Source organism: Bombus vancouverensis, chromosome 8 (genome assembly GCF_051014615.1).
Source record: "Bombus vancouverensis nearcticus chromosome 8, iyBomVanc1_principal, whole genome shotgun sequence".
In the NCBI taxonomy this organism is placed as follows: Eukaryota; Metazoa; Arthropoda; class Insecta; order Hymenoptera; family Apidae; genus Bombus; species Bombus vancouverensis.
Genome location: NC_134918.1, coordinates 1,124,698 through 1,150,546, shown reverse-complemented (window position 1 = coordinate 1,150,546; position 25,849 = coordinate 1,124,698). Strand labels below are relative to the sequence as shown.

The following is a 25,849-nucleotide window of genomic DNA, read 5'->3' as shown; positions in this document are numbered from 1 at the left end:
TAAATATTATTGGAGTAAGGAAAAAAATAGTTTATGTATTGCCCAATATTGTACAAATATTGTACATAATAACAAATTCATAGTATTTAAATGCATGGTCCATCCAACCATGTAACAAACATATTACTCGAAGAAATCCGAGAGGTGACAATATTTTCAGCGAGAAATCGGAAGCTTGCCAAAGAAAGAAGTAAACTGGATAAAGAAAATGAACGGCGACAAGGGATAAACCAAGGATATTACAATAATCAATTATATATTACCGAGACTCGATATATTTAGTGTTACACTATTCGCAACTAAACCCTATATACTATATATCTATATATTTTCAGAAATTACATCAATGTATATTGCAATTTTATGACAGCGCAAATGTTATTGTAAACATCTGACCTAACGCCCTATTAAACCAAATTTCACGCGTTGATGTTCTTATGAATTAATGAATTCAAAACTTTTAAATTCATACTCATCCAGAGATCGTATTATTATAACTCGTCTTGATATCAGTTGCAGTGCTATGAAATCAAAAATACACCGTGCCATTTAAAAAGATCAAGGTTACCTTGACTTAAGTATTTAATTTGTATATTATTAAGTATTTTAGTTTACAGCTGATTCAAAACAGATCAACTTCTGTTCGAAATATTATTTTACATTATATTATCAGAAGAGCTTGAAAAATCGAGCATGCCATTTCACTGAACGCTCTGTATATCCTTTTATTGACAGAGATTGACGATTCATTATTATTTGTTAAGAAATTATGATAATAATGTATAATTATATATTTAAAAAGATATAGCCTATATACAGGTATTTTCCGTAACAATACGCCTGCAATACGAATTCGCTCTTAACACGGATTGACAATTGGGGAAATTCCCGTAGAAAATGGCATATAATGAGAATCTGTAGAGAAGATTCAACAAGACAAAAATTATGTAGCGTCTGGATATTGAAGCTGCATACTGCACATGTTTAACACCACCCTTCATATGGTATCAAATATTGTACAATTTAGCTTTCTATGTATATGTACCTGAACATATACATACGACACGGATGCTTCTATCACAGAAATAACAGAGACTGAAATGTTAAATTGATAATTATTACAGATCTACTCAAGGGATCGATCAATATAGTAATATATTCAATTGAAAATAAATGATCGATCGAATGAAACGATATCAATAAAAGAATGTTACATAAAATTTAAAAAGATGTATTATATGACAAGTAAATTGTTAGAAGCTTCTGTAACGAGTATAATACATCTTTTTTCGAAATAATCCTGAACGCTCTTATTACTGAAACTTAAAGAATCGATTCCCCGCTCACACTCGGGTAATTAGCGACCATTTAAATGCACGTGCACTCGAACCAACGGCTAAACCCTGCAATTTTGTTCAAGGGATGGTCAGCGTTTGTACCAATTAAAAAGAAAAAACCTCAGAGACACCCCCTCGTCGACTCGTTATTTACACCGCAAAAGAGACGCACGTGCTCGTCCAATTCCGAGCCTATAATCCTCTCTTAATCACTTGGCTGTACGCTAACAGGTGCAAAGCAATTGCCTCTCTTTCTTTTGGTCGCAGGAAGTCACGCGGCTCTCCGTATTCTGTTTCATAATATATCAGAAAATTATTTAAACGTGAAGATTTAAACAGAAAATATACAAATTATAATATAATATATATACATTAAAAAATTTCATATGTTGTTAAACTAACCTATATTATCAAATTTTACCTTTCCGTTTTGAGACTAAATATACGTTTTTGTTATTTCTTTCAATATTTAAAAAATACTGATTGTTATACGTTGTATTATATTTCATAATATTAGTTATGTTCTTAGACATTTATAAAACTAGGTATAGATATAAATATACCGCCTATTTTTAAAATAGTTATTATATATCATCATCTTGATCATAAAAAGTCATATGATACTTCTTATTTTGTTGGTAATATATTAGAATGTAAATACTATGAAGATTATTGGAGAAAAATATATGACAAAATATATTTTTCGTGTTTTACGAATCATGTATATGTGCGTATCATTATACGGGGTGTCTCGTAGCATCAGGAAACGCTTCAGCGGTGGATTCTGCACATGAAAACGATAAAAAAGGTTCGCATAAACACATGCCCTATTTGATCTTGTTTTCGAGTTATAGCGACATCTTTAACAAACTACATGTATTTGCCTACCTTCGCAAGAAGTGTCCAAAATGACTTCCTTGCGTCCGAACACGAGGCTGAAGGCGTTCTATCATTGACTGCCTTACTCTCACCATTTCTTCAGTTCTTCAGATACTAAATTCCGCGAAATTAATTCAACTACTTCCATCTTTCGATAGAATTATTCCAACATAACTCAAAAGCAGAATCAAATAGTGCATAAGTTTGTATGAACATTTTTTATTATTTTCGAAAACAAAATCCACCGCTGTGCCGAAGCGATTCCCCGATCATATGGGTCACCCTGTATTTCAATCACTCAACTAATTAAACTCATTAAATCAATCACCAAACACTTTTCAAAACCTAAACAAATCAATAAAATTTACGTCATACTATTTCCTCACGAATACACTTTCTAAGTCATTTCTCCATCAAATTCGTAAAAACCGTTACGAAATATTTTCCGAAACCCTAAAAAAGTCAACAAAAACTTGCATCATGCTAATTGCTCCTAGATACTGGAATTCTAATTCCTTCTAATTCATTTTTCCACATCAATCCGTAAAACTGATCAAGATAGATAATCAGCTAATTTCTTCCAAATCAAAAAATGTCAACAAAGCTTTATGTATATCATAAACGCAGATTTTTTAGATGAAATTTGAAGGTGCAAAAATGTACAAAATGTACATAATATATTCACAGTGAAGTACTTCCAATAATATTTTATGGGTAAAAGAGATCTCTATATATGTCTCATTTCTTCAGTTATGTTAATAAAAATGTAAAATTATATAAAATTCCGTAGTCTATACGTCCGATTGATTCTTTTTAACTCTTAGCATATCGAAGATAAATCGAAATTGTTTGTCAATTTTTTTTCGTTATTGATATTTGTTATGATAACTTTTATTCCTGTATATTTATTTACCAGAATTACTACTTATTCGTATAACGAAAACACTGGCAATGACTATTGATAAGCAGTAAAAACAGCACAGAGATCTTTAAATGACCCACCTTGTTATATTAAAAGTTAAGTACACTATTTATAAAGGTTCAAATCCCTTATAACTAAACTGCGGATATTTATACAAATTTATACATTTTTATAAATACGATTAAAGAGATAGCACCTGGAACTGTGTACCTACTAGATAAACATTATAGAGACTACGATACCATACTATATATATTTTGGATATTTTATATATTTTGCATATTATATGCATGCTGTACATTTTTACACTTTTGAATTTCTCGTGAATGCGTAAAAATCCGCAGTCTACTTACAACTCATATTTTCACAATCAATCCACCAAACTCATCGACCACTCTTCCAAACCCTAAAAGAATCAACAAAGATTTATATCACGTTAATTTATCCCAGAAACTCTAAATCTAATTCCTTCTAACACATCTCTCCACATCAATTCAGTAAATTCATCGAAACGATCACAGTGTGTGAACGTTCTTCGAAACCCAGAAAGGACAAACGAGGTCGGTCATTTAAAACTCCCACACCACCCGTTATATTCTCTGGTAATGAACGCAACCACCTTGAACTGGCAAACGGATGAACGGGCAGCCAGAGCCAGAGTCTGCAAGAGCAAACTTAAGCTGAAGAGAGACAAATAAAGAGAACAAGTGAGAAGGAGAGTGAGACTGAAGGGGTGTGAGGTTGTTTAGGGTAAGAGGGAGCGAAGAGACGGCGTGCTAGCCACTAAAAGGGGTTGCGTCCTCTCTCCAGTGCGACGGAAGCACCTTTCTGTGTCCCATCACCACCTCCTTTTCCCTTTTGCCCTTCGAGGGAACTCCCACTCATAGCCAGCCGTTAACTCCAGCATTTGTACGCGTGTATACACGCGTCCCTGCATTCGAATGCCTTTGCATGCGTGTCCTCGTCCTTCATGCGTATCTGATAAGCCATTGACGGCTGAATGATCTGACGCGATTACGCGTTGCTTTGTCCAATTGCTTCGGTGGTGTCTTCCATCTAATGGAAAATTCAGTATCCTTTGTCATTTTCTCTTTATTTCATTCTTTTCTTGTTTTTTGTTTTTGGATTCATTTTGGATGGAAACATCTCAACCCTTTGGAGCATAATGGGATAAGTTTCAACTCTTTGTGACACAGTGGGTATGGTTACCTAACTATATCTTATTAGCTGTTAAAAAACTACATTGATCAATTCCATAACTTAAAAGTACTGAAAAAGACGATGTTACGAACTTCGGTGCATAGTGGGACAAAAATATGCCGCCCTTTTAATACTTATACAAAATTAATATCAAATCAGTAGGAATGTAGAAAACTTCCCGCGCAATTTACTTAATTCACCATTTCGTTTTACGCGATTTTTTCCTCAATTTAAAACATTAATAACGTACCTTTCTTCTTCTACGACTTATATCTGTAAAATTAAAAGTTTGGGTTAAACTTGGATTTAGAAACTGTAATATGTGAAATATCCATTTTTTAGATAAGTATAAAAACAATTGAATGATGAATTTGTTAATACGTAATATTTAACGTAATTTTCATTTACATATTTTGGCTTTTATGGCTCTTTGGCTCTAGGAGTTTTAACCTTAATACTAACTTGCTGCAATCACATTTAGTTGTAAAACTTTATTATAACTAAAATTTGTATCATTTCTTATCTTTGATTAATATCAGGAAATCTTCGTTTTATATCTATCAACATGAATACAATACGAAAACAAGATAGTATCATGACAAAGTCACATTTCTACTTCTTACAGGAAGACAATTTTAAAATGCTAATATAATTTCAACCAGTCTCAAAATTGTCTTTTTATTTCGTTTAGGTGCTGGATACCTACATGTTTTTATTAGCCTCTCGAACATATCAAAAATGCTGAAAGCTAGATTTAATACCATATAATGTCACATCGGTTATAAGTATTATGGATCTTTTTATCATTCGCTTTTCGTGGTCTTCGTATAAATTTTTCCAAATAAACATTTTCCATATTACAATTTTATAATTTTATGTCATAATATACCTGCTTCTGAAATATTCGGCAATCAAAATTATATTGACAACAATCAACAGAGACAAGCCTAAAATTAATTTCCATTTCAGCGTGCCATAATTGTTGTAATGTATCAGAATATACAGAGTAACTGGAATAATGGTTGATAAAGTCGATGAACAAACAGCTCCTACCACAGCGATGAATAAATCCAATTTAGGAATTATCGCTGCCAACAAACCTGTAATTTTGATTTACGTTTCGTCAAATTTATACGATCGCTCAAAAGTCTGACTATATTTATAGAATATGTACTCTATAATACATCGGACTACAAATTTCAGAATCTAATATCTTACACAGTAGTTCGATTTTTATTTTTATATATACAAAAATAAGGATAGGAAATTTTCTACACGAAAAATTAGTCAATGCAAATGAAATATTAACTCGTTTGATTGGCGTTAAAGTGCCATAGTGGACTCGTCTTTTATTTAAAGAATTCTCAAAAATATAACTGATATACCGCAGATGTTCATAAAAATGCAATAAGTTTCAAAACTGTTTCAAAAAGAAATGGAAACCCATACGAAGCGAAAAATATGGTGAACTTGAAGAATCGTGTTGTCCTCTTCGATTTCGATGATTTTTAAAATGTGGGTAGAAACCTCAATATTTTAAACAACATTTTCTTATACATATAACCGTCGGCCACCCTTAGTTTCCGAGGTATTCGCGAAAAACTGTGAATATCACTACACTATAGTTCTGTCTATGATTGTACGTCTATGGATATGCTTATAAATCTGACCCTAACGTCCCCTCCCACATGCATATGCGGGACAACAAGAATGTAGGAAATATCTGTTATAACGTATAACTCAACTAGAAGTGAATATCAGCAAAATATTAGGTTTGAGTTTAGGATAGTATTTTCAATCCAGCCGCTGCGAGGCGACCGCCAACGTTTGCGTAAAGCGATAAAAATTATTCTATTTCGTAACATAATATCAATTATTTATTCGTCTATTATTTTAATATTAATTTCTTATTATTTCACGCAAATGTTGCTGGCCGCCTCGCGACAGCCGTATTGAAAAACCTGACCCAAACCTAAACCCAATACATTGATGACATTCACTTTTAATTGAGTTGAGTTATAACAGACACTTCCTGCATCCTCGCATATGTACGTCATGCACGGGGTTTCTAAGCTCGGCTGACCCTCGTTTACAAACTCAAGATGATCAGCCGGTGGCGGGCAACTAAACTAACATACGCTGCCACAGACGCACGACTATATACAGAAATACACTGTTGTAGTATCTGCAGTTTTGTGCGAATATCTTGTAAACTAACCGAGACCGATGGTTATATGTATAGGAAAAAATTGTTCAAAATGTTGATTTCTGTAACATATTCAATAATCACCGAAATCGGAGAGGACGGAACGGTTCTACAAACTCACCAAAAATATTTTAACCTTAAAAAGCAAATATATAAGAATTTTCGACAATTGTTGCAAATATTATACAGGGTGGTTGGTAACCGGTAGTACAAGCGGAAAGGGGGTGATTCTACGCGAAAAAAGAAGTCGAAAATATAGAATAAATTTTTTTTTATTTTTTTTTAATTTTTCCATCGAGACAACGATCTATAGTGAGATCCGTTATAACGTACCGCACGCGCACCGAGCGAAAATTTAAAGTCGATTTTCTCGAAAACAAAACCTCAAACGACAAATTTTTATTCTATATTTTCGACTTCTTTTTTCGCGTAGAATCACCCCCTTTCCGCTTATACCACCAGTTACCAACCACCCTGTATAACAGGAAAATTCACATTGAACAAAATCGTAAATACAGTACTTGTTTATTTCTTATTCGATTAGTTAAATATCCGCAAAATAATCATCGAACATATTAAATTAAATCCCATTAACAATCAGTGTCGTTTAATAATCCAATTGTCTGCCCAATGTCATTCGCAGTAAGAGAAAATAATCCATAAAATATATATTATTTGTAGAAAGGTTAAGATATTATATAAATATTTGCATAAATGTTATAATATGAAAGTTTTCTGATTTCTTTACTCGTTCGCTTACTGACGAAGAATCAATCACAAGATCGGTAGTTAGCCCAGCGAAGCATCCTTTATTAGAACGATGAATACTTGCATCAAGAGTTCCGCTATGGCGCGCCACGAGAGAAACTGGGCTATCTATACTAAATTTCACGAAAATAGATTCTGGAACTTTGGTAATATCTAGCTTGTGATGGACTGCCATCGGATCGATTGATCGATTTCGCGAACTTGCCTCGTGAGAAAGAGGAGATTCAACCCGTTGCAACCGATCAAACTTCCCTTTGAGTTTACCTTGAAAATATAAAAGAGAAAGGAAACGAACAGAAGAAAGAGAAATTTTCTCTAAGATTGTTTTTTCGTCGTATTCGTTCGTTTTTGTTGGAGCTGAATATTGAATAAAATTTAGATCTCTGTCAAATATTAAAAGTGTAGCATTAATTCTGTTACAGACCTCGTATTTTTTATTTCAAAATATTCTGAGTGATATCTGAATCATACCCTTGTTTTGACAGACAAAAAGATATTTAACAAAACATTTTGTCTTTGGCAAAATGTTGCAACGAAAAATTACACATACAAACAGAAATTGCTTTTAGTAACAAAGATATCCTTTTCTTTTAAACTTAAGAAATTTATACTTAATAGAAAAATAGAATTGAGTAGATTACTCGAAAAACGCAGCGGGATTAGATATGTATAGTGTTAAGTATTTTGTAAAATTAAGCAAATGCAAAATTGAAAGAGTGAGGGGAATGAAGACAATTATACGATAGTGAGATTATGCGTTACATAACTTACTACAAACGCAAACAGAAAGGTTTTCTTCTAAAAGGAAGTAACGTATGCGAAATGAAAGAAACAAACGTGAAATACTTAAAGAGAAAAGATCAGAATTCTAAATGAAATTGTTTTCCATGAAACACAAATATTTTAAACAAAAAGAAGATGAAGAACTATTAAAGATATTTTTTGCGCCATGAGAAAGATTTTTTTATTTAAGAAAAAGAAAAGAAATAAAGGAAATAAATAAATAAAGGAATAAAAGATGCGAAAGATATGAAGTTATACATCACGATAGAATTATGTTTGCTAAAGGTAAACTGAGAAAAGCTAAAATATGCTGCTTGAAACAATTATTGACACTCATCAACCGTAGACTCAGAAAAAATTCAATAGTTTCTGTTATATGACAATCATATAAGCTTATTAATGTTATACTTTAAACAATCATTAAACAATGATTACAAAAAGTATTTGCATATACCCCTAGTTTCCTGCGGAGAATTTTCTTTGTAGGGTTCTACATTTTATAATATCAAATTTTTGTAATCATATGAAAATATTCGATACTAAATAATATATAGTGTAATATACTTTGATCTAATTATTTAGTATGTAGACGCTATAATAAGTTCAGTGGTTTGTATATACTTTTAATAGCCACCGTATTGCCTTAAGCCTTAGTGAGTTACCTACTCATAAACTTTTATATTCGGAATATCAGATATTAATCTATAAATGCGAATTAATGGTAAACTATCTACTGTATAAAAAAAATGTTCAAAGCTGTGTCTCGCTATTTTTCTTGTATTTCATAAAAATCGACTATTTGCTTTTTTCTTTGCTTTTTTGTCTTCTGTACGATAGGTTTCACAAGATAAAAGTTAAAATACCTGCTAGACCAATGGTTTTTCGACGTGAATAGATTAATAATTTTCTATAAAGAATATCAAAACAGATCGATTAGTATATCAAAAATTATATGATTCAGTTTAAGAAAACGTGAATCACAATCTCTACGCGTTCATCTCGAGAAGAAATAATTATATCAGATTATGTTCTCTGTAAAACCATTCAATTTCTGCTTCCCTTTATACAGCAGGTAATTTACCAGTAACTCGTATTTGTACATTAAAATCGGATACTTTGTATATTACATGATTAATATTAAATAAAACTGAGTGAAAATATATAAATAATTTCTAATGCCAACGTAGTCGAAACGTAACTATAAGTGGGGAAAAAATTTAAAAAATCCAAACAATTAGAGAATTGCTGCTATGAAAGATTCTATTAAAACATATCGACATAAATAAGATTTACATGGTACTGCGATAGAGATTAACTTTAAAGCAACCAATAAAAAAATGTACAAACGCGAAAGATAAATATGAAAAACAGAAATACAAGGAGAACGATCCTCTAATCGTTTTGAGCACAATAGGTATAAGAATTTCTTTACACGTAATTAGGCTGATGCCCAAACGAACTGTCAGATTCCAACCACATGAAGTTCCGTAGATTGACTTTTTATTAAGTGCTGGAATAATATACTCGTCCAATAAGATAATAATTGGCATATAGCATTGTAATCCATATATGAAATATATCGATAGACCCTGCATCACGAATGCAGATATTGTTCTCCTAACAAAATAAAATAATAATATCGTGTTATTGACTATATTATAGAATACACAAGCCTTCATAAATATTCCGACACTTTGATTCATTTGTATTAAAATGTATAAATTAATGATAAACTAATAATTGAAAACAACGTAGCCAAAATACAAGGTAGCCAAAAACAATAATTGGATAAAAAAATGTTACAAGTATCAGACAAAATCAGATAAAAATCTATTTTTTTGATAATACGAAAAAATATGGGGATTAATAAGCCAATAATTTAAAGAGTTCGTCATCATCTAGCATGACATACTTTACCGCGCATACTTTACTGTTATCCATCAACATCTTAATTTGATCACGTTTTTTACGAAAAGAAATTCTCGCTTTTATTGGATATTCCAACATGATCAGAGTTTAGAACAAATTACAACTAAATAATGCAAAAAAGCATCAAAATTTCTTTTGACAAACTTCCAGAGATGGAGCTTCTATATGACTTAAAAATATTAAACAATAAAAATTAGAATCAGTCAAGTAGCCTTCTGATCATCTTGTATATTTATTATTTAAATATTAGTGTTCACAAAAAATGTTTTTGTTGGTATAGAAGATCTTCTTAATCTACCTCTTATAATTCGTACTGCAAGAAACCTATTGAAAGATCTAAAGATAAAGAATTTGTCAATTAATAAAATAATTTTACAAGACTGTATAATTACAAACTCTAGTTTTCTTGTTGCATATTAATTTTGAAAAATTAGGTTAATGACCTCATAATATCCTGTTATATATAATGCTTATAAGGAATAAAATTATTGCAGTTCAATTTTTTTATCCGTAGTTGTATAATTCAAATATATCATGTCAAAAATAAACAAGTGTCCTGATACCTCTGAACAGTGGTGTGTCTCGTTTGAAAGAATAAAATATACGCAAAAATTTGTACAGATCGTTTACTGGATGATTTCGAATGAAATTGCCTCCTGAGTCGCAGCCCCATTTCAGGTAACCAACAACATCGATAAAAGTATGCAGAAGAGTTATGTGCATCATTTCGTGGTTTAATACTCCGCTGAATTTCGTGTAATTCCATGGCTTTTGCACCTAAGAATAATTATCCTCAATTGAAAAAACAAACATTTTTTGATTATAGAGCAAAGAAGTTTTGTACAAATTATTTTACTACATAATTAAACTGTGGATTTTTATCTATTTATACAAAATTGAAAAATGCAAAAATGAACAGAATGCATATAATATACAGAAATGTAGTAAGTAAGGCAAATTTTTGCTTAGATTCCATTTCTGTAATTGTGTTCATAAAAATTTGCATAAATGTCCACAGTCTCGTAGTAACAAAATATATACTATTTCATGTAGTATATGATACATAATAATATAAATTATATAAGATGTTAGTTTTTAGTCATTTAGTCTAAAAATTGAACATTAGATTCACCATTGTTAACTGAATATAGGTGAAAACTTACTATTCCAGGAGAACTCATGCTGAAGAGAACAGTTCCGACGAATTTCGGATACAAATACATGTCCGAGCCAATCATGACCCACTTTTCGCCAATTCCATCTTTCACAGTGTATAGTGCGCCAATCATGGCAGCAATAAAGAGCAATAAATTACCAAAAATGGAAATAACCGCGATGTCGTGCAAATATTTCATCGTGTTTATTACAAAGCAGAGTGGGAACAGGAACAAGGCGTAATACTCTTGATCTAGGATTCTTTCAGAATCAAAATATTTTTGTATTATCCCAGATATGAATACAACGTACACTGCGCCGATCCCTATATAACACATTAGGATTGTTGCATCGACGAAATATCTGAAAAATTCGAATGAATTGTCCAATGAAATACCATACGAAGAATTGGTCCTAAAAAGAATTGTTTTTCTCTTGAATTCTTTTATATCATTATGGCACGAGGGGTGAATGAACCAATTATAACGTGACCAAAATATTGATTACATTACTTTTATCTGACACACTGAATTTTATTTTTTATTTTTCTTCTTTTCTTGTTCGTCTGAATTTGATATAGATTTGTAGCCTGAAAATTTGATAGAAAAAAGGGGATAACTTTTCCAAAAAGTACTTAAATTTATTTTCCATTAAAATTGCTAGTATTATTGGAATGACTAACTTATAATCCTACATAGAAATTTTATAAATTTATAACTATATGTTTTTAATATAGTCATGAATCAAGGTTTATCTTTTTCCTTTGCATTAAGAAATTTTTTTTTCTTTGGCAGTCTTATATTTTAGTAGTCAAAATCGTATTATTATGATATATCATATTAATATTATAATTATGTTGAGCACCTAATGACTTTGTTGTCTTCCATCTTCGTATCACTTAATCTCTCTCTCTCTCATAATCACCCTATTTATCTACTGACAATGTTTCTTTATTAAATATCGTCAATAATCAATAACCTCGAATATTAAAAAATGTATTGATGTCTCTTTGTAAAATAAACTACAAAATTACTAGATGCAACGGATAAGGTTAAAGTAAATTTTTTTAGAAATAAAGTTTCGTGTGAAAAAACATTATTTTATGTTTTCTATTTCTTTTATCACATAAAACCATTTGACTGGTTTCATATCAGTTGCAAGATACCCTATAGATTATCAATCTTCGTTATAGATTGGTCCATACATCTTATATAAGAATGAATTCATATCTTTCATTCGCTGCAACAATAACATAATTTAGGAATTATGTTTTTATGAAAAATGAGTTTGAATCGTTATAATTTTCTGAAAACGCATTAAGTTGCTAAATTAGTATAATAAGATGTCGAACTTGTATGTAGAAAAATGTTATAATATTCTCATTTAATTCGATAAATTTATATGTATCTTTAAAACTATTCCGATTCTGAACTGTGACATTCTTGATACGAAATTAATATAAAATAATCAAAAATGAGAAGGATCTATTAGATCGGAAGATATAAGCCTTTTAAAAATAAATGATAAATTAACAAAGTTTTATAAAATGTTAAAGATATAAGTATTATGAAAGAGATACTTTAATATTTTCAATATCTTAATATTATGGCGCGCAAATATTCTATTCCATATATTCTAAAATTATAAAGGAGGTGGGAAAACTTATTTTAATCTTAAAAACAACTACAGTCACTTTTGGTAATATGGGATTTATTGATATATTGAATTTTTAAGCTATTCCCTTTTAGAAAATGAAATTTTTTTAAATCATTTATTATGTTTTTTTTCTTGTACTCGTTAGATACAGAGTGGTGGAAAGTAATAGGTATGTTGAACTGAACTGCAAGATTTCTTTAACTCTACTATGTTTCTTGAATTAATTTTAATCCTTCACATGTTTTTTATTCTCCATAAATTTTGCAAATCTGTAAATTTTTAGGTTTGAAAATTGTTCTTTTTATTCTTAAGAAATTTCTTAAACTTTTTTTAAGATTCTTTCAATTATGAAACCTTTGTTAATTTATATGACTTCTCTCGTTTCAATTTTACCAAAAAGGTTCTTAAAACATTAAAATTGCTTGCTTTACTTACCCGTGTACTTTTACTACTACATAGATTAATCACAATCAACAAAACACGTTCTTCGGAAACTCCCACCATCATTCCACCCCTCCAAAAAGAAAGTATCATTCTCAGACCCAAAGCCAAATAACAGAAGATTAAACACCTTGTAACAAAGTTACACTAAAGATTTTCTTTGGAAACATTTCCGGATCTGTTCGTCACGTTGGCTATTTTCTCACGGACTACTGCGGTCGATTGCTCGACATTAACATGAATTTCTCGGACAACTAATTTCCAGAGAGGCCTGGGACAACGTCGAAAGACAGAATAAGGATTGGATACCCGATTCCACGGCCTGGTATTGTGATCCTTTCACTCGGCTGGACCGAGCTGACCGACTTAACGGGAACGCGAGTTCAGTTACGGAGATTTTCCCGGGGGATTTAACGCCTCGCGGCTTCTCGCGGATTGGATAAAAGGGATCATCGGCGTGAGCTTGAACCGTGAATCGTGGTTAAGGCCACGACGACAAACCGCTTTCTTTTCGAGTGAACTACCCAAGGGGGAACGGGGATCGGTTGGAGAATTCACGTTAAAACGTTGACACGAAAACGTTCGAATTACTGTTTTGGGCCGATTATACATTGAAATTACTTTTTTAAAATTAAGATTTTTAGGAATTACCTTTCCCAAATTAGTATCTATCTATTTATATTACTGTTTTGGAAATATTACTTATAGAAATTATTACTTTGTAATTATTATTTATCAGAACAACAAAATAACTGTTTGGAAATTACTATTTATTAAAACTTCTCTTTCCAAATTGTTATTTGTAGAAATTACTCTTCGGAAGTTATGATTAACCTATTAAAATTACTGTTTCCAATTAATTATTATACTTATAATACTTGACCGATCTTCAAATATCGATTTTCAAATCTCTTTTTTCTCGAAAACGAAGCGTCATACGAACAGACATTATTCTATGTTTTCGATTTACTTTTTCACTTAGAATCACACCCACTTTCCGATTGTATCATGATTACTGAGACACCTTATGCATAAATGATAAATCCGGTTTTGGTATCGCTTCTTTACCATTTTTATATTCCAGCTTTCTTCTTTCCAATATCAAATTGACACCACCATATCTGTTGTTCTCCATTTCACCTTCGATCTCAATGATTCCATCTCCTCAAATCTCCCAACATCTCGCATTTACTAACAATGGTAATTGCGTTTCTTACTGCTCTCTGACCCGAGCCTAATCGTTGAGTGAGCCGGAAATCCTACCACGTGCTCTCCGTTACGTATCCCTGCAAAACTTCTGTCCTATGACCGGCTGAATCCACAAAAAAAGCTGGCGGCCAACCTAAAAGAGTAATAGAGAGAAAAGTGCCGATGGACGAGGTGAAAAGCGAACGAAAGAAAGGGAATCAACGAATGTAACGTAGAAGGGAGAAAAGGAGAGGGAAACGCAGCGAATTCGTACCATTTGGTCCGGATTCGACGTCGGTTAACGCAGCAGGGTTGCGCGGACGCCTCGGCGGACACATTGAGGGCGCCCGCTCGACTTGATAATCGTTTGCCATTCATACACTTTTCATTGGATTGCGATTGAGCATTAAGAAACCGGAGGAGAGGCTGCGCTGCACCGCGTATTAGCATTAGGAGGCATCATCTCGAGTGTAAACACTGCATGGGTACTGCGGATTTAGTCACAGTCTAGCGCCGCGGGACGTCTCCCTGACATTATAGTTCCTTCTCTTTCTCCTTCTCTCTTTGACGCGCGTGTACACCAGTCAATGTGTACCTTCGATTCCTATGTCGATTCTTATGTCGATGCCTATGCACGGCGACTGTTCCGCTGCCTTCGATTTCTGGTCAATACCTTCCACATATATGATGGATAGTTTTTAATAGTGAATGATTTTGCGGTTTTTCAAATATTCTTAATTTCTGATGCCTTTCTTAAGACAACTATATCCATATGAAGGAGTTTTGGCAGTGGTTTTAGTTCTTGTTCTATTTTTAATATTTTCCTATCTGCAATGGACAGGGCATTATTAATAATGGATGATTTCAAGGATTTTCTGGTATTTTTGACAAGATTTCCTTTAGGATTATTAGAATTCGTAGTGAATAGGAAGGTTTTAGCGTTTGTTTTGTGTACATTTCGTATCTTAAATTGTAATGTAATATCGATATTGTATATATCGCTGTACAATGTGTACCGTCGATTCCTGTTTCATTTCATAAATATCCACTCAACAACATTTTACATTTTAATTTTATACGATGTAAAACATTCCACCGATCACTCCATCTAAATCTTTGAAGTAAAATTCATTTTTCACACAAAGAACATCTCACATCTCCTTCTGATTAAATCTCTCAGATAGTACCAGTCTGATCCTTAACAAAAAACTAAATTCAAACCTATCAGTACCGATTCAACGTATTCCAAGCATGCGGTAATTACAAGCTCTTCCAATACATTACCCAAAGCTAATTACTCATTAACATAACGTACGATCAAAGATGTAAAAATTACCAAGAGAAAACCATTAGCAATCTTTTTTCCACATCAAAACAAGAATCAATGAATTAACAATCGCATGCCCCTGCGTTGCACAAACGGACGCAACCAAACGCAGTCTCTGTTCAAAAGTCTCATTCGTCAATTATCCAACGTGTATGCCTCACTTTTCCATACGAATGGCCGACAAAATGGCTGCAAAGATCGCGTTCAACTCCCTCCATGCGATTCGCCGCCGGCGAAACAACATTTTGACACGAAGCGTTTATCGGGAATCGAGATTTGCTGAAACGGAAAGCGAAACAGAGTTTCGGGACGCGTTCAAAAAATCGCTGTCCGCGAAGGTTCTTGCCGCTGACGTTTTTTGGTCGCGTGCAACAAGCCCGTCTACGATGAAAAACAGAAAAAGAGAGAAAGGCAGAAAGAGAAAAACAGAGAAAGGCGGAAAAAGAAGAACAGAGAAAGGAGAGAGAGAGAGAGAGATGGCCGGAGGCTTGGTGCAACGGAACCGTTCCAGCGAACGATTCTGTTTGCCGACACGCACGTTCAACGAGAAAGATCGTTTTTCGGAGTCAGTGATTCGAATCGCATGCTTCTGCCCGATTCCGATGTCCTGGAGGGCGCTTGAAAATTTTGCACGTGCCAGCGTAGAAACCGGGTCGACGACAAAGTGCCGTGAGAAGGGGATGTAAAAGGTAGTGAGAGATGGTAAGCAATCTAACTTCTCAAAGTCGAGTGGTTGTGCGTTAGTTTAGTACGGATTTTCACTTACCAAAGAAGATTGGTCATTCGTTTGGATGCTCAGGTACAGCGACTCTTTTAATTAAAGTGCAAATATTTATGACATTTTATATTTTTATGAATATAACGAACGAAATAGGATCAAGATAGAAAGTTCTTAAATACTTTTAACGAGTACTACACTTGAAATATTTTATATATTTTTATATATACCATACTTATTTTTGCACGTCAAAATTTTTCACAAATGCATAAGAATTCGCGGATCACTTAATAATATTCGGATATCGCAGTGTTTCACAGATTACTGCTCTATATTATTTATCGAAGAGATTAGGAGAGATCTTGGAATCGAGCCAAATGAAAAAGTAAATTGTACATTACGCCAAAAGATGCAAAAACAGACTAGTTAATCTTTCAAATATCTTACTCTAATTTTACTCTATTCTATAACTCTGTTCTTTCAAGAAATGCAGTTTCTTTCTTTATATGTATAAATTTAATGTTCGCGGAAGAAAAAGAAACAATTGACTCCCTTTCTGCCATAGCAATCGCGTTCCAGAATCTTGTTTGCCGGACAACTGATTTAACCAATGGAGTTATTCGGTTCGTTGACAAATTATCTCTGCTTAGTCTCGGAATCATATGTGACCTAATCGAGCAAACGAGCGAAATTACCATCGGTCATCTATAAATCTTAAAATATAAATAACGTAAAACCAAAATCGTAAATATAAAAATAAAAATTCCGGATGAAAGATAAATATGAAAGTATAACGATAGAACTCGTACTACTACAAAATCAAAAGTTCTTAAATACAAGAATCTATTTCTAAAAATTACAAAAATCGACAGAAATTAGTCACTTAACCCCTTAACCTACGATTTACGTTCGAGAAATTTGGGCCGAAAACGCAAACAAGCTATTATATATTATATTATATATTACATTTGGCCCGATCATTGTACTACGGGCTATGCCCGTAATATTTACGTTTGGCCCGATCATCGTACTACGGGCTATGCCCGTAGTTGTAGGTTAAGGGGTTAAATTTGTTACTTAGAATCCCCATTAGAACATTCTTATTAGTTGAAGGAAGCGCAGAAAAATAGCTCTGGTAACACGGAATTGATTAATAATAACGACTATATTGCATTTTATTTACTATTTTGTAATATAATCTTTTTTTTATATTTATACCACATTATTGTTCTTAATAAAAATAGTCCATCCACAATATTATTTATATAATTATAATTTATATAATTTATGAAATTTATAGCTACTATAAATATTTCTTTTCTGAAATTTCAAGAATTTAGTATCAAATCACAATAAAAAGTACGTACGACATTTAATTCTACAATGGCGCGCGACACGAAAAATCGCGAGCCAAGTCAGATGTTCCGAGTTATTCTTCTGTCGAATTACGCACAGAAACTGATCGAGGACACCCGTCGGGTTCACGTTCCGGAATAATTTAATGACACGACCCTCGAATGCTCCGTTTCTCCACCTCTTGTTGCCACGGGCCGAATTTGGTTAAACGCTTTAAAATTAAACAGGAAATCGGCGTACCGACATTCCGATCACAGAATTGAGCTTTATCTCGCCCTTGAATCGTAGATTACAAAGAGAGTGGATGAAGCAGAATGAAAACTTTGAGGACGTGTTCCTATATTTAACATAACCATTGTTTAACTTCTTCAGAATTGAATTTTTTTCAACTGTAGGAAAATTTACCTTTTTGTTTATTGTTAATAGTATACGTCTAAATATAAAGTTCTGTGACTCTAGGTCATAATTTTATCACAATATATGTTGTGCATATCTAACTTCTATTAACTGATTTTCATCTTTGACGATAAAGTAAAATTATCTCAATAATAAATGTCTACTTATCTAAATAAAATTCATTTCTTATTGTATACTACAATATTAGCGTCCACCATATCAAGGAATATGTACATGCTTATATTTATAAAATTATTAGACTTCTGGTATTTATGCAAATTCGTATTTTTATAAATATAATTTACAAAATGGAGCTTAAGTAGAAAATTGTTTTATCCGCTAAAAATTATAACGAGTGTTATACTTTCGATGTCTTACATATTTTCGAAAATTATATGCATTCTGTGTATTTTTGCAACATCAAATTTCCCATAAATGCATTATAGATTATTATCTATAATCCATTTATCGCAAAGAGATGACATATAAAATAATATTTGTAATATGAAATTAATTAGTGTAGATCATACATTTTACTAAAAATACCGCATGAAAAAAATGAATGCTCCAAACTGTCAAAAATCGTAAAAAATTACAGAAAATATCTCTGCTACTAAAAGACACGTTTTTCTTTGTAATATCATCTAAATACTCTGTACAATGTCCTTCCAACTAAAAGGCCGCTCCATTTTATTCAAACTCATGCCGGAAATCTAATCTCGTATCCCAAACCTGACCTAAACTCTTGGTCAGCGTGGAAGCTTCAAAAACACGCGGGTTCGGATCGAACCGTGGAACAATTACGCGACTTCTCTCGGTTGCTCCTTTCATCGCATCAAAACGTCGTCGGCTGAATTCAGCCATGACGTATTCGCTTTGTCTCTCCACAGCTTTGACGAAGAGCGTCAAAACCGCGGGAATTACGAGTGTACCGTCGAAACAAAACGAAACAAATTAAAAAAGAGAGAGAGACAGAAGAAGAAGAAGCGAGGAAAACGAAAAAAAAGAGAAAAACGAGAAAAAATATACACTCAGAGAGAATAACAACGGTAGGATGAGGACGTGAACGGAACGAGGCAGACAGTAAAGGAGGCAAACACACAGGGACTGCGGTGGCGTCGAAACCATAAGAGTGTGAAAATGTTTTGCAATTTCGAAATCAGCCGTGGTCGCCAGTTTGCGCCAAAGCGCGTTACCGGAAACTGGCAACCAGTGGGCCAGCTCGACCAGTGGCCGCCGCCGCAAAAGCGGATTGCGGTTCCGCCGGGTAACACGCATTAAAAACGCCTCACGCACACGCTATCTCGTGTCTGCCCGCTCCTTCCATGTTTTTACTCTCTTTCTCACTTTTTTAAAGAGTGAAACAGAGAGAGAGAGAGAGAGAGAATTTTCAATTCTAGCCCTTTTTATTAGCGATGGGATCAAGTTCGATTCGTATGGAAAATACGTACAAAACCGTATACTTAAGAGTGTATGAGTTTTGAATTTATGTAACAAATTATGTGATCAAAATTGCATTTATTAAATGCCTTCATGACACACATAAAATAAAAACGCAAAACTCATTTTCATTATTATTTGTTCTAGGTTCGTTTGCTTTAGATTTTTTGTTCGTTAATTTTTGTTTCTTAAATGTTATTGCGAAAAGATTAAACGATCTTTTATAAATAATATATTAGATTATATGCATCATGTAAAACTGTTTTTTACTTTTTTGGCAGTGTAATGGGATACCATAGTCGTCTTAATAATATAATTGACTAATATAATATTTTTGTGATCTCTGTGAAATATATACATATGCACTTGCACTAAATATCTTGTAGTCTCTATATCGACTGGGCTACAAAAAGTATTGGTACATGCTCTTTTGCGTTCTTTTTTAAAGTTATGCGTGTACTTTTCATAGTATAAAAATGTAGTTGTGTGAAAGTAACACTAAATGATACGATGTTTCATATAACCATTAATGAACCCAATTAATTAATATGCAACTGCTACAATAAATACAATGGAATATCAACACCAATTCTATAGGCATTATACATACATGTTCAAAGTTTCAAACTCTACCAATATAATCATAAGAGTCGAGTCTTGTTACTGTGTTAATGAAATTTCAAAATATGGTTATAACACACACGATATATTTCTAAAATATTTGTACAAATATTCAAAAACTTTCGTAGATTACTGATCTTATTTGAAACACCTGAAACAAGGCATACATCCACCTAACAACAGTGGTGTAACTACATAGCTACTTGCGATGTACTTGGACCCATCACTATTTTTTATCACACTCGTCCTCTTTCTCTGTTTGTTTCCGCTGCCTGTCTCTTTTTCTTTTTTTCTTTTTGTTTTCAACCGGTTGTGTGGAGTAATTTCTGCATGTTGCGAATGCCGCTCGTTCGCACACGATCTACTGGAAAAAACAATGCGAATAGGATTAATGCTGCCGGTGTAAACCAGTTGCGGTAAATGCTCTGTTCTCTGGTGAAATTTACTTGTGCGGATTAGCGGTTTATCCGTGAATACATCGATGCGAAACGCAGGATAGATTTCGTTGATGAATGCTGTGGTTTTTGTGGTTTGCTGCTGTTGTTCCGAGCTGGGGCTTGATATATCGTGTTTGATGCCAGTTTCCGTTTTTTTGTAGTGCAAAAGATTATATTATAAAATAGATCGTTACAGAATATAAAAATACGGTGTTTTAAGTATTATACAGTTCTGGAAACCTTCTATGAATATATTATGCGTGTTATACAAAACAGTTTGAAATTATGTTACCATTGGAATGAAATACGAATGTGTCAAGATTCATGGTTATATAGGTAAAGCTTGAAATAAATTCCAAATTTACGATATTTCGTATCTTCGTATATCTTATAAGAAGGATATTTTTATTTAAGCAAAGAACATATATAGAGTATCATAAAATAATATATTTATCTTCTAATCTATAAAACAGAACTTCTTGTTTTTTAAATGAAACACGCTGACCTTGCGATGAATTTCGGTAATATTTTATTTGAATACGAATGCCACTTGTATAAAGTGTACTAATTGCAAGACTTTTGTGGCTGATGGTACGTATACATTTTCAGATTGGTTCTCAATTTTGTTAGCGTAACATAATAATCGTATCTCATTACAATGCTAGTGAAACTTCAGAATGGCTTGTATGAGGCATATAATTTATCTATGATAGTTTAGAATTAATTGGTCTATATAATACTTCATTTACTTCAATTACTCCATTCAAATATATTTACCTCTTAAAATATATAGTATAGTAACAGAAAGTAAGACCTAGTAATATAAAATCGACTAATATAATAAAACAAATTGTTTCATCTTTCGGGGACAGAAAATGGCCAACTCGAAGACTCGGAAACGTACTTTTCTCTTCATACATGCAAATACATATCTATGAAAATATGTGCAAAGCGAACCATAAGGACGTATCCGAAGATGTTGTCGGCGAGATGAAAGGATCATCCCTCTGTACGAGATCGTCGTCAAAGGGACACGCGTGTCTGGTCCCCCGCTGTGATTTTCACTCGACTGCTCGTCTTGCCTTGGTCCCCCGAGCCGATGTGTCGCGTATTATTGCCGCTCCTCGTCCGGTTAATAATACGTCTCTTCGTCTTTCTACACTACTACCGACCGTCAGTCTACATGTCCCTTGCACAAAGAAAATTCCTTCTCTTTTAAACACCCCCGTTTAACGATTGCAAGCACTGTGCACGCGATCCGACACGACACTGCACGGCGAGACATGCAACCCTTTTTCGGTTTCCACATTTTTACACGTTCGTGAATAACTGAATAATATCTGTGTTCTTCGAGATTCGTGATTCTGTTGAAGAATGGGGAGATTCATTTGCGATGTTGTTTAAAAATACATATTTGGATAATTAGGTACTTATTTTTGACTAACGTTGTAACGTAACAACTTCAGAACCGACTATTTTTCAGTTTCCCATTTGAATTTATTAGCGTGTAATGCACTAAAATTTGAGATCAGTTTTACCCAGAATAAATACACTTATCCTTTAATTTGTCAATGATTTACAAAAACATAATGTTGTATATACGTAACATCAATTGCGCAAAGGTTGAATTAAAAGACTTGCAAAGATTTTATTTGGTTATTTAAGAATTTTATAACGGAAGTTAAGGAAAATTTTTAAGTACTGATTCTGATCGATTGATTAAAAATATACAAAGTTGATACAAATTATATTCGATATAAACACATAGTTACACTAAATCTACTTTTCGTATATTCTTCTTAAAAAACATTTAAGAAATATTATACTCAACGAACTTCTACATCAGCAGGAAGAATCAAGAGATCCGGAAGAAAGAGGTAAAGAAACTTTGACTTACAGAGATCACCGATTGAAAGAGAGATGATTATTGTCGAGAATCGGTCTTGGAGCGGTACGCGACACCGCGTACCCACGATCGGGTGGTCATGTCGATAATATCGGCAAGTGGAGTGGAAGATATGCCAAGAGAAAAGCGTGGAACAAAAAATCACGTGCACCGAGTGACGTCCAGGCAGGGTGTCCCCGTGCAAGTTTTCGTGATGCCCCCCACAGAGGGCGAGCCTCGACGGGGGCGCCGTTTCTGAACCCTGTAATTTGAAATCTTCACAGGAAGAACTGGCTCGAGGGGGCCAAGGAGACCGTGAAAAATAACTGGCACCCCTCAGGCCGCAGTGCCTCCCCCTTTATTCTTCCGCGACAATGCAGCAAACTCACGAGAAATTCACCCTGCAATCAGAAGTCAAACGTTCTCAGGAACATGTGCGATGAAAAGTGTTCGCATGCCTAAGAACGCGCAGCAATCGAGTCGTTTATTAATCGAGGAATCAGTTCTGCTGATTGTTAATTTGATACTTGCTGGAAGATTTAGGTGTATTACGAGCTTCTTAGGCCTTGTTCATTTATTGTTAAACATATTGGTTTGTGTTGTTTTTGTAAATTGTTATCGTAATGTTTGTTTATGTTTATGATATTTTTTCCAGTGCTAAATATACACTGTCACTTACAGTGGCTACAAAAAGGTATTTCTATGTATTCTTATCTTACAATGAAATGTCCTTTTGTCTTTTTATTATGTTCTAAATTTCATTTTCATAGTATCAGGTTTTCGTATCCGTATGAAAGCATAATTAAATGGAACGAAATTTAATGTACTTGGATCTAATTAATTAGTATGTAAATACTATAATATATACAATGGCGAGCAATTATTTTATGTAGCCACTATACTCTTCGAACGATACATTTTTTATAAGATAATGTAGGATTATTGAGCCAGAAGAATATTTGAGCCATGTTAAGTAATTTGTCTTGTAATTCGTCGAATTCGGTTACGGACAATTTTAAGTGAAACATATTTGAAAATAGACTACGTATTTGATTCGTTATTAGCAGCGTGATAAACAGTGAAATATATAATATCGTATACTGTATATTGGCAGCTCAACAATAATTTTCTACGAAGACACAACTTGTATTAATTTCAAGGATAGAAATTTGTTTAACTAGTGTTCGTGAATTTCACGCACATTAGCAACGAGTAATTACATGTTTCTGGAGACAAGTTTTGATACAAATAATTTTTAATTTCATTTAAATTTCTGTAGAAAAGAAATATACTTTGCATGTAATCTTCTTAAAACGAGTTTTATTTTATTACGAAAACATCTTAAAATTCATGTAATACAATTATATGTAACTATAATAATAATTATAACAGAATCATTTAAATATATGAATCAACGTAATACATGCTTGAGTAGCTGAAAATGTGTTAGTGAAATGATATAAAATTTAAAATATAGCAGAACATGATAGACAATATTGCAATAAGCAATTGATATACCAAAGGATAATCGTTAAGTAAACAACCCCATAGAACTGCATCAATATCTCTCCCAATGCCCACATCGTTCCAAACACAATTTCGACTGCCAATATTTCAAAAAATTCGCATACAAATGTATCATCCATATAGGGTGTCCTACCCACGCTGATACCACGTGCAAAGTTCAAAATTGAATCTTAAGATGTTGAAGCTCAAAATGACTCAAATAACCCTACCTTATTATATATGTACGAGTAACGTCTTAAAATGCAATTTTAATATAAATATTGCCACTTTATCTCTATGCTTTATCAAACAAAAAAGAGAATTTGTTACTATTACGTATTTTTGCTATAACCTTTGAATAAATCATTTGGAAATCTATGTTTCTTACTTTTATTCAGAGAATATGCTGACATTATTTTACGAAAAAAGCCTGAGACATTCTACGTTTAAACGAAAAACCAATTTCTTGTTATTTTATATTTATGTTATAACTTTTTAACTAAAAATCTGTGAGTATGTGACATTTTATTTTTACGCGTGGAATTTATTGGTATCAGGCGGAAAAAACCTGGAACACTCTGTATACACCTGCGTTCTCCACGTTCCCCAATATATATACACAGACACATAGACAGAGGCGAACGACGATATTACAAAATTATCGGTATACGTCAATGTTATCGGTGCTAGGCCTGCAGAGCGGAGCACGTAGATACATGGCGCGATATGCTCGACTGGTATAATAGAGCCGATCGGACGGGGTCCCTACGTGAAATGCAAGTTCCCCATAGAATAGATTTCCCTCGTGCAGGTCTCCGGTGTCCGAGATAATGCGATAACCAGGTTTACTACACGACTACTGCCGCCGTGTGTATTCGCCAGCCGATCGATTGATGCCGCTGCCCGTTGCAAATAAATCGTCGGGCCCGGCAAAAACTCTACCGTTCCGATGACGCCTGACCAATTTCAGCGGTCTACGTGGAAACCAATTGAAAGTGAAAATACATATCTGCACCGTGAACGCTTCAAAATTTCATTCGTTTGAGAATCTTTTGCATTAAGAGGTTTAAACGAGGTGTAAGTGAAAGTGTATTTAATATACAGTTGCTCACGAAAGTATTTGTAGATACTCTTTATGAATATATTATGCGTGTTATACGAAACATTTTGGAATTTCATTATCACTATAACATACTTAATGATATTACTGCAGATATTTATGTATTTATGAGAAATTTGAAGATATAAAAATACACATAATACACATAATAAACATAATATGCAAAAATATATAAGATATCAAAACTCTGATATTCGTTGTACATATTACTTAATTACTATTTAGTTATTACTTAATTATTTAATTAGTAATTGAAATAAGTCTTTATTTAGTTTCATTTTTTTCATTTGCACTCACGAAAATATGAATTTGTATGAACGTCTACAATCCAATGATAATCGTATTCGTAAAATGTACATAAAAGTAGCAAGATATTTAATGCAAGTATATATGTATGTATGACGCAGGGTTTACATGAATATATTAACAGTCAATTATCCACTATATTAATAAACCTCGATATTCATGCTGTATACTAGCACAATTTCAGATCGATTTCCAACTTGATCAATGTAATTATGGCAGTCCTATTTCATTATAGCGCTAAAAAAATTTCAAAATCTCTTAAATGACAATATA

The 25,849-nt window shown here is 33.1% G+C and overlaps 1 protein-coding gene across 1 annotated transcript; it reads right to left on the bottom strand.

The window, feature by feature from the left end:
* Window positions 1-4,742: 4,742 nt before the first annotated feature.
* Window positions 4,743-14,411, bottom strand: LOC117164843 (proton-coupled amino acid transporter-like protein acs). The gene is made up of 6 exons (XM_076621127.1): window positions 14,293-14,411; window positions 11,167-11,542; window positions 10,644-10,801; window positions 9,528-9,712; window positions 5,228-5,438; window positions 4,743-4,803 (listed from the first exon to the last, which is right to left on the bottom strand). Exons 1-6 carry the CDS (start codon window positions 14,409-14,411, stop codon window positions 4,743-4,745), a joined length of 1,110 nt encoding a protein of 369 aa, XP_076477242.1.
* Window positions 14,412-25,849: the final 11,438 nt, after the last annotated feature.

Bases quoted from the DNA above. Each gene is read 5' to 3' on its own strand.
- LOC117164843 (XM_076621127.1), bottom strand. From the start codon at position 14,411: ATGGAGAACAACAGATATGGTGGTGTCAATTTGATATTGGAAAGAAGA. The intron at 11,543-14,292 runs GTAATCATGATA...CGAATTTTTCAG, and splicing joins TTTATGCATAAGGTGTCTCA to ATATTTCGTCGATGCAACAA. The intron at 9,713-10,643 runs GTACAAATTTTT...TTATTTTGTTAG, and splicing joins AATCATCCAGTAAACGATCT to GAGAACAATATCTGCATTCG.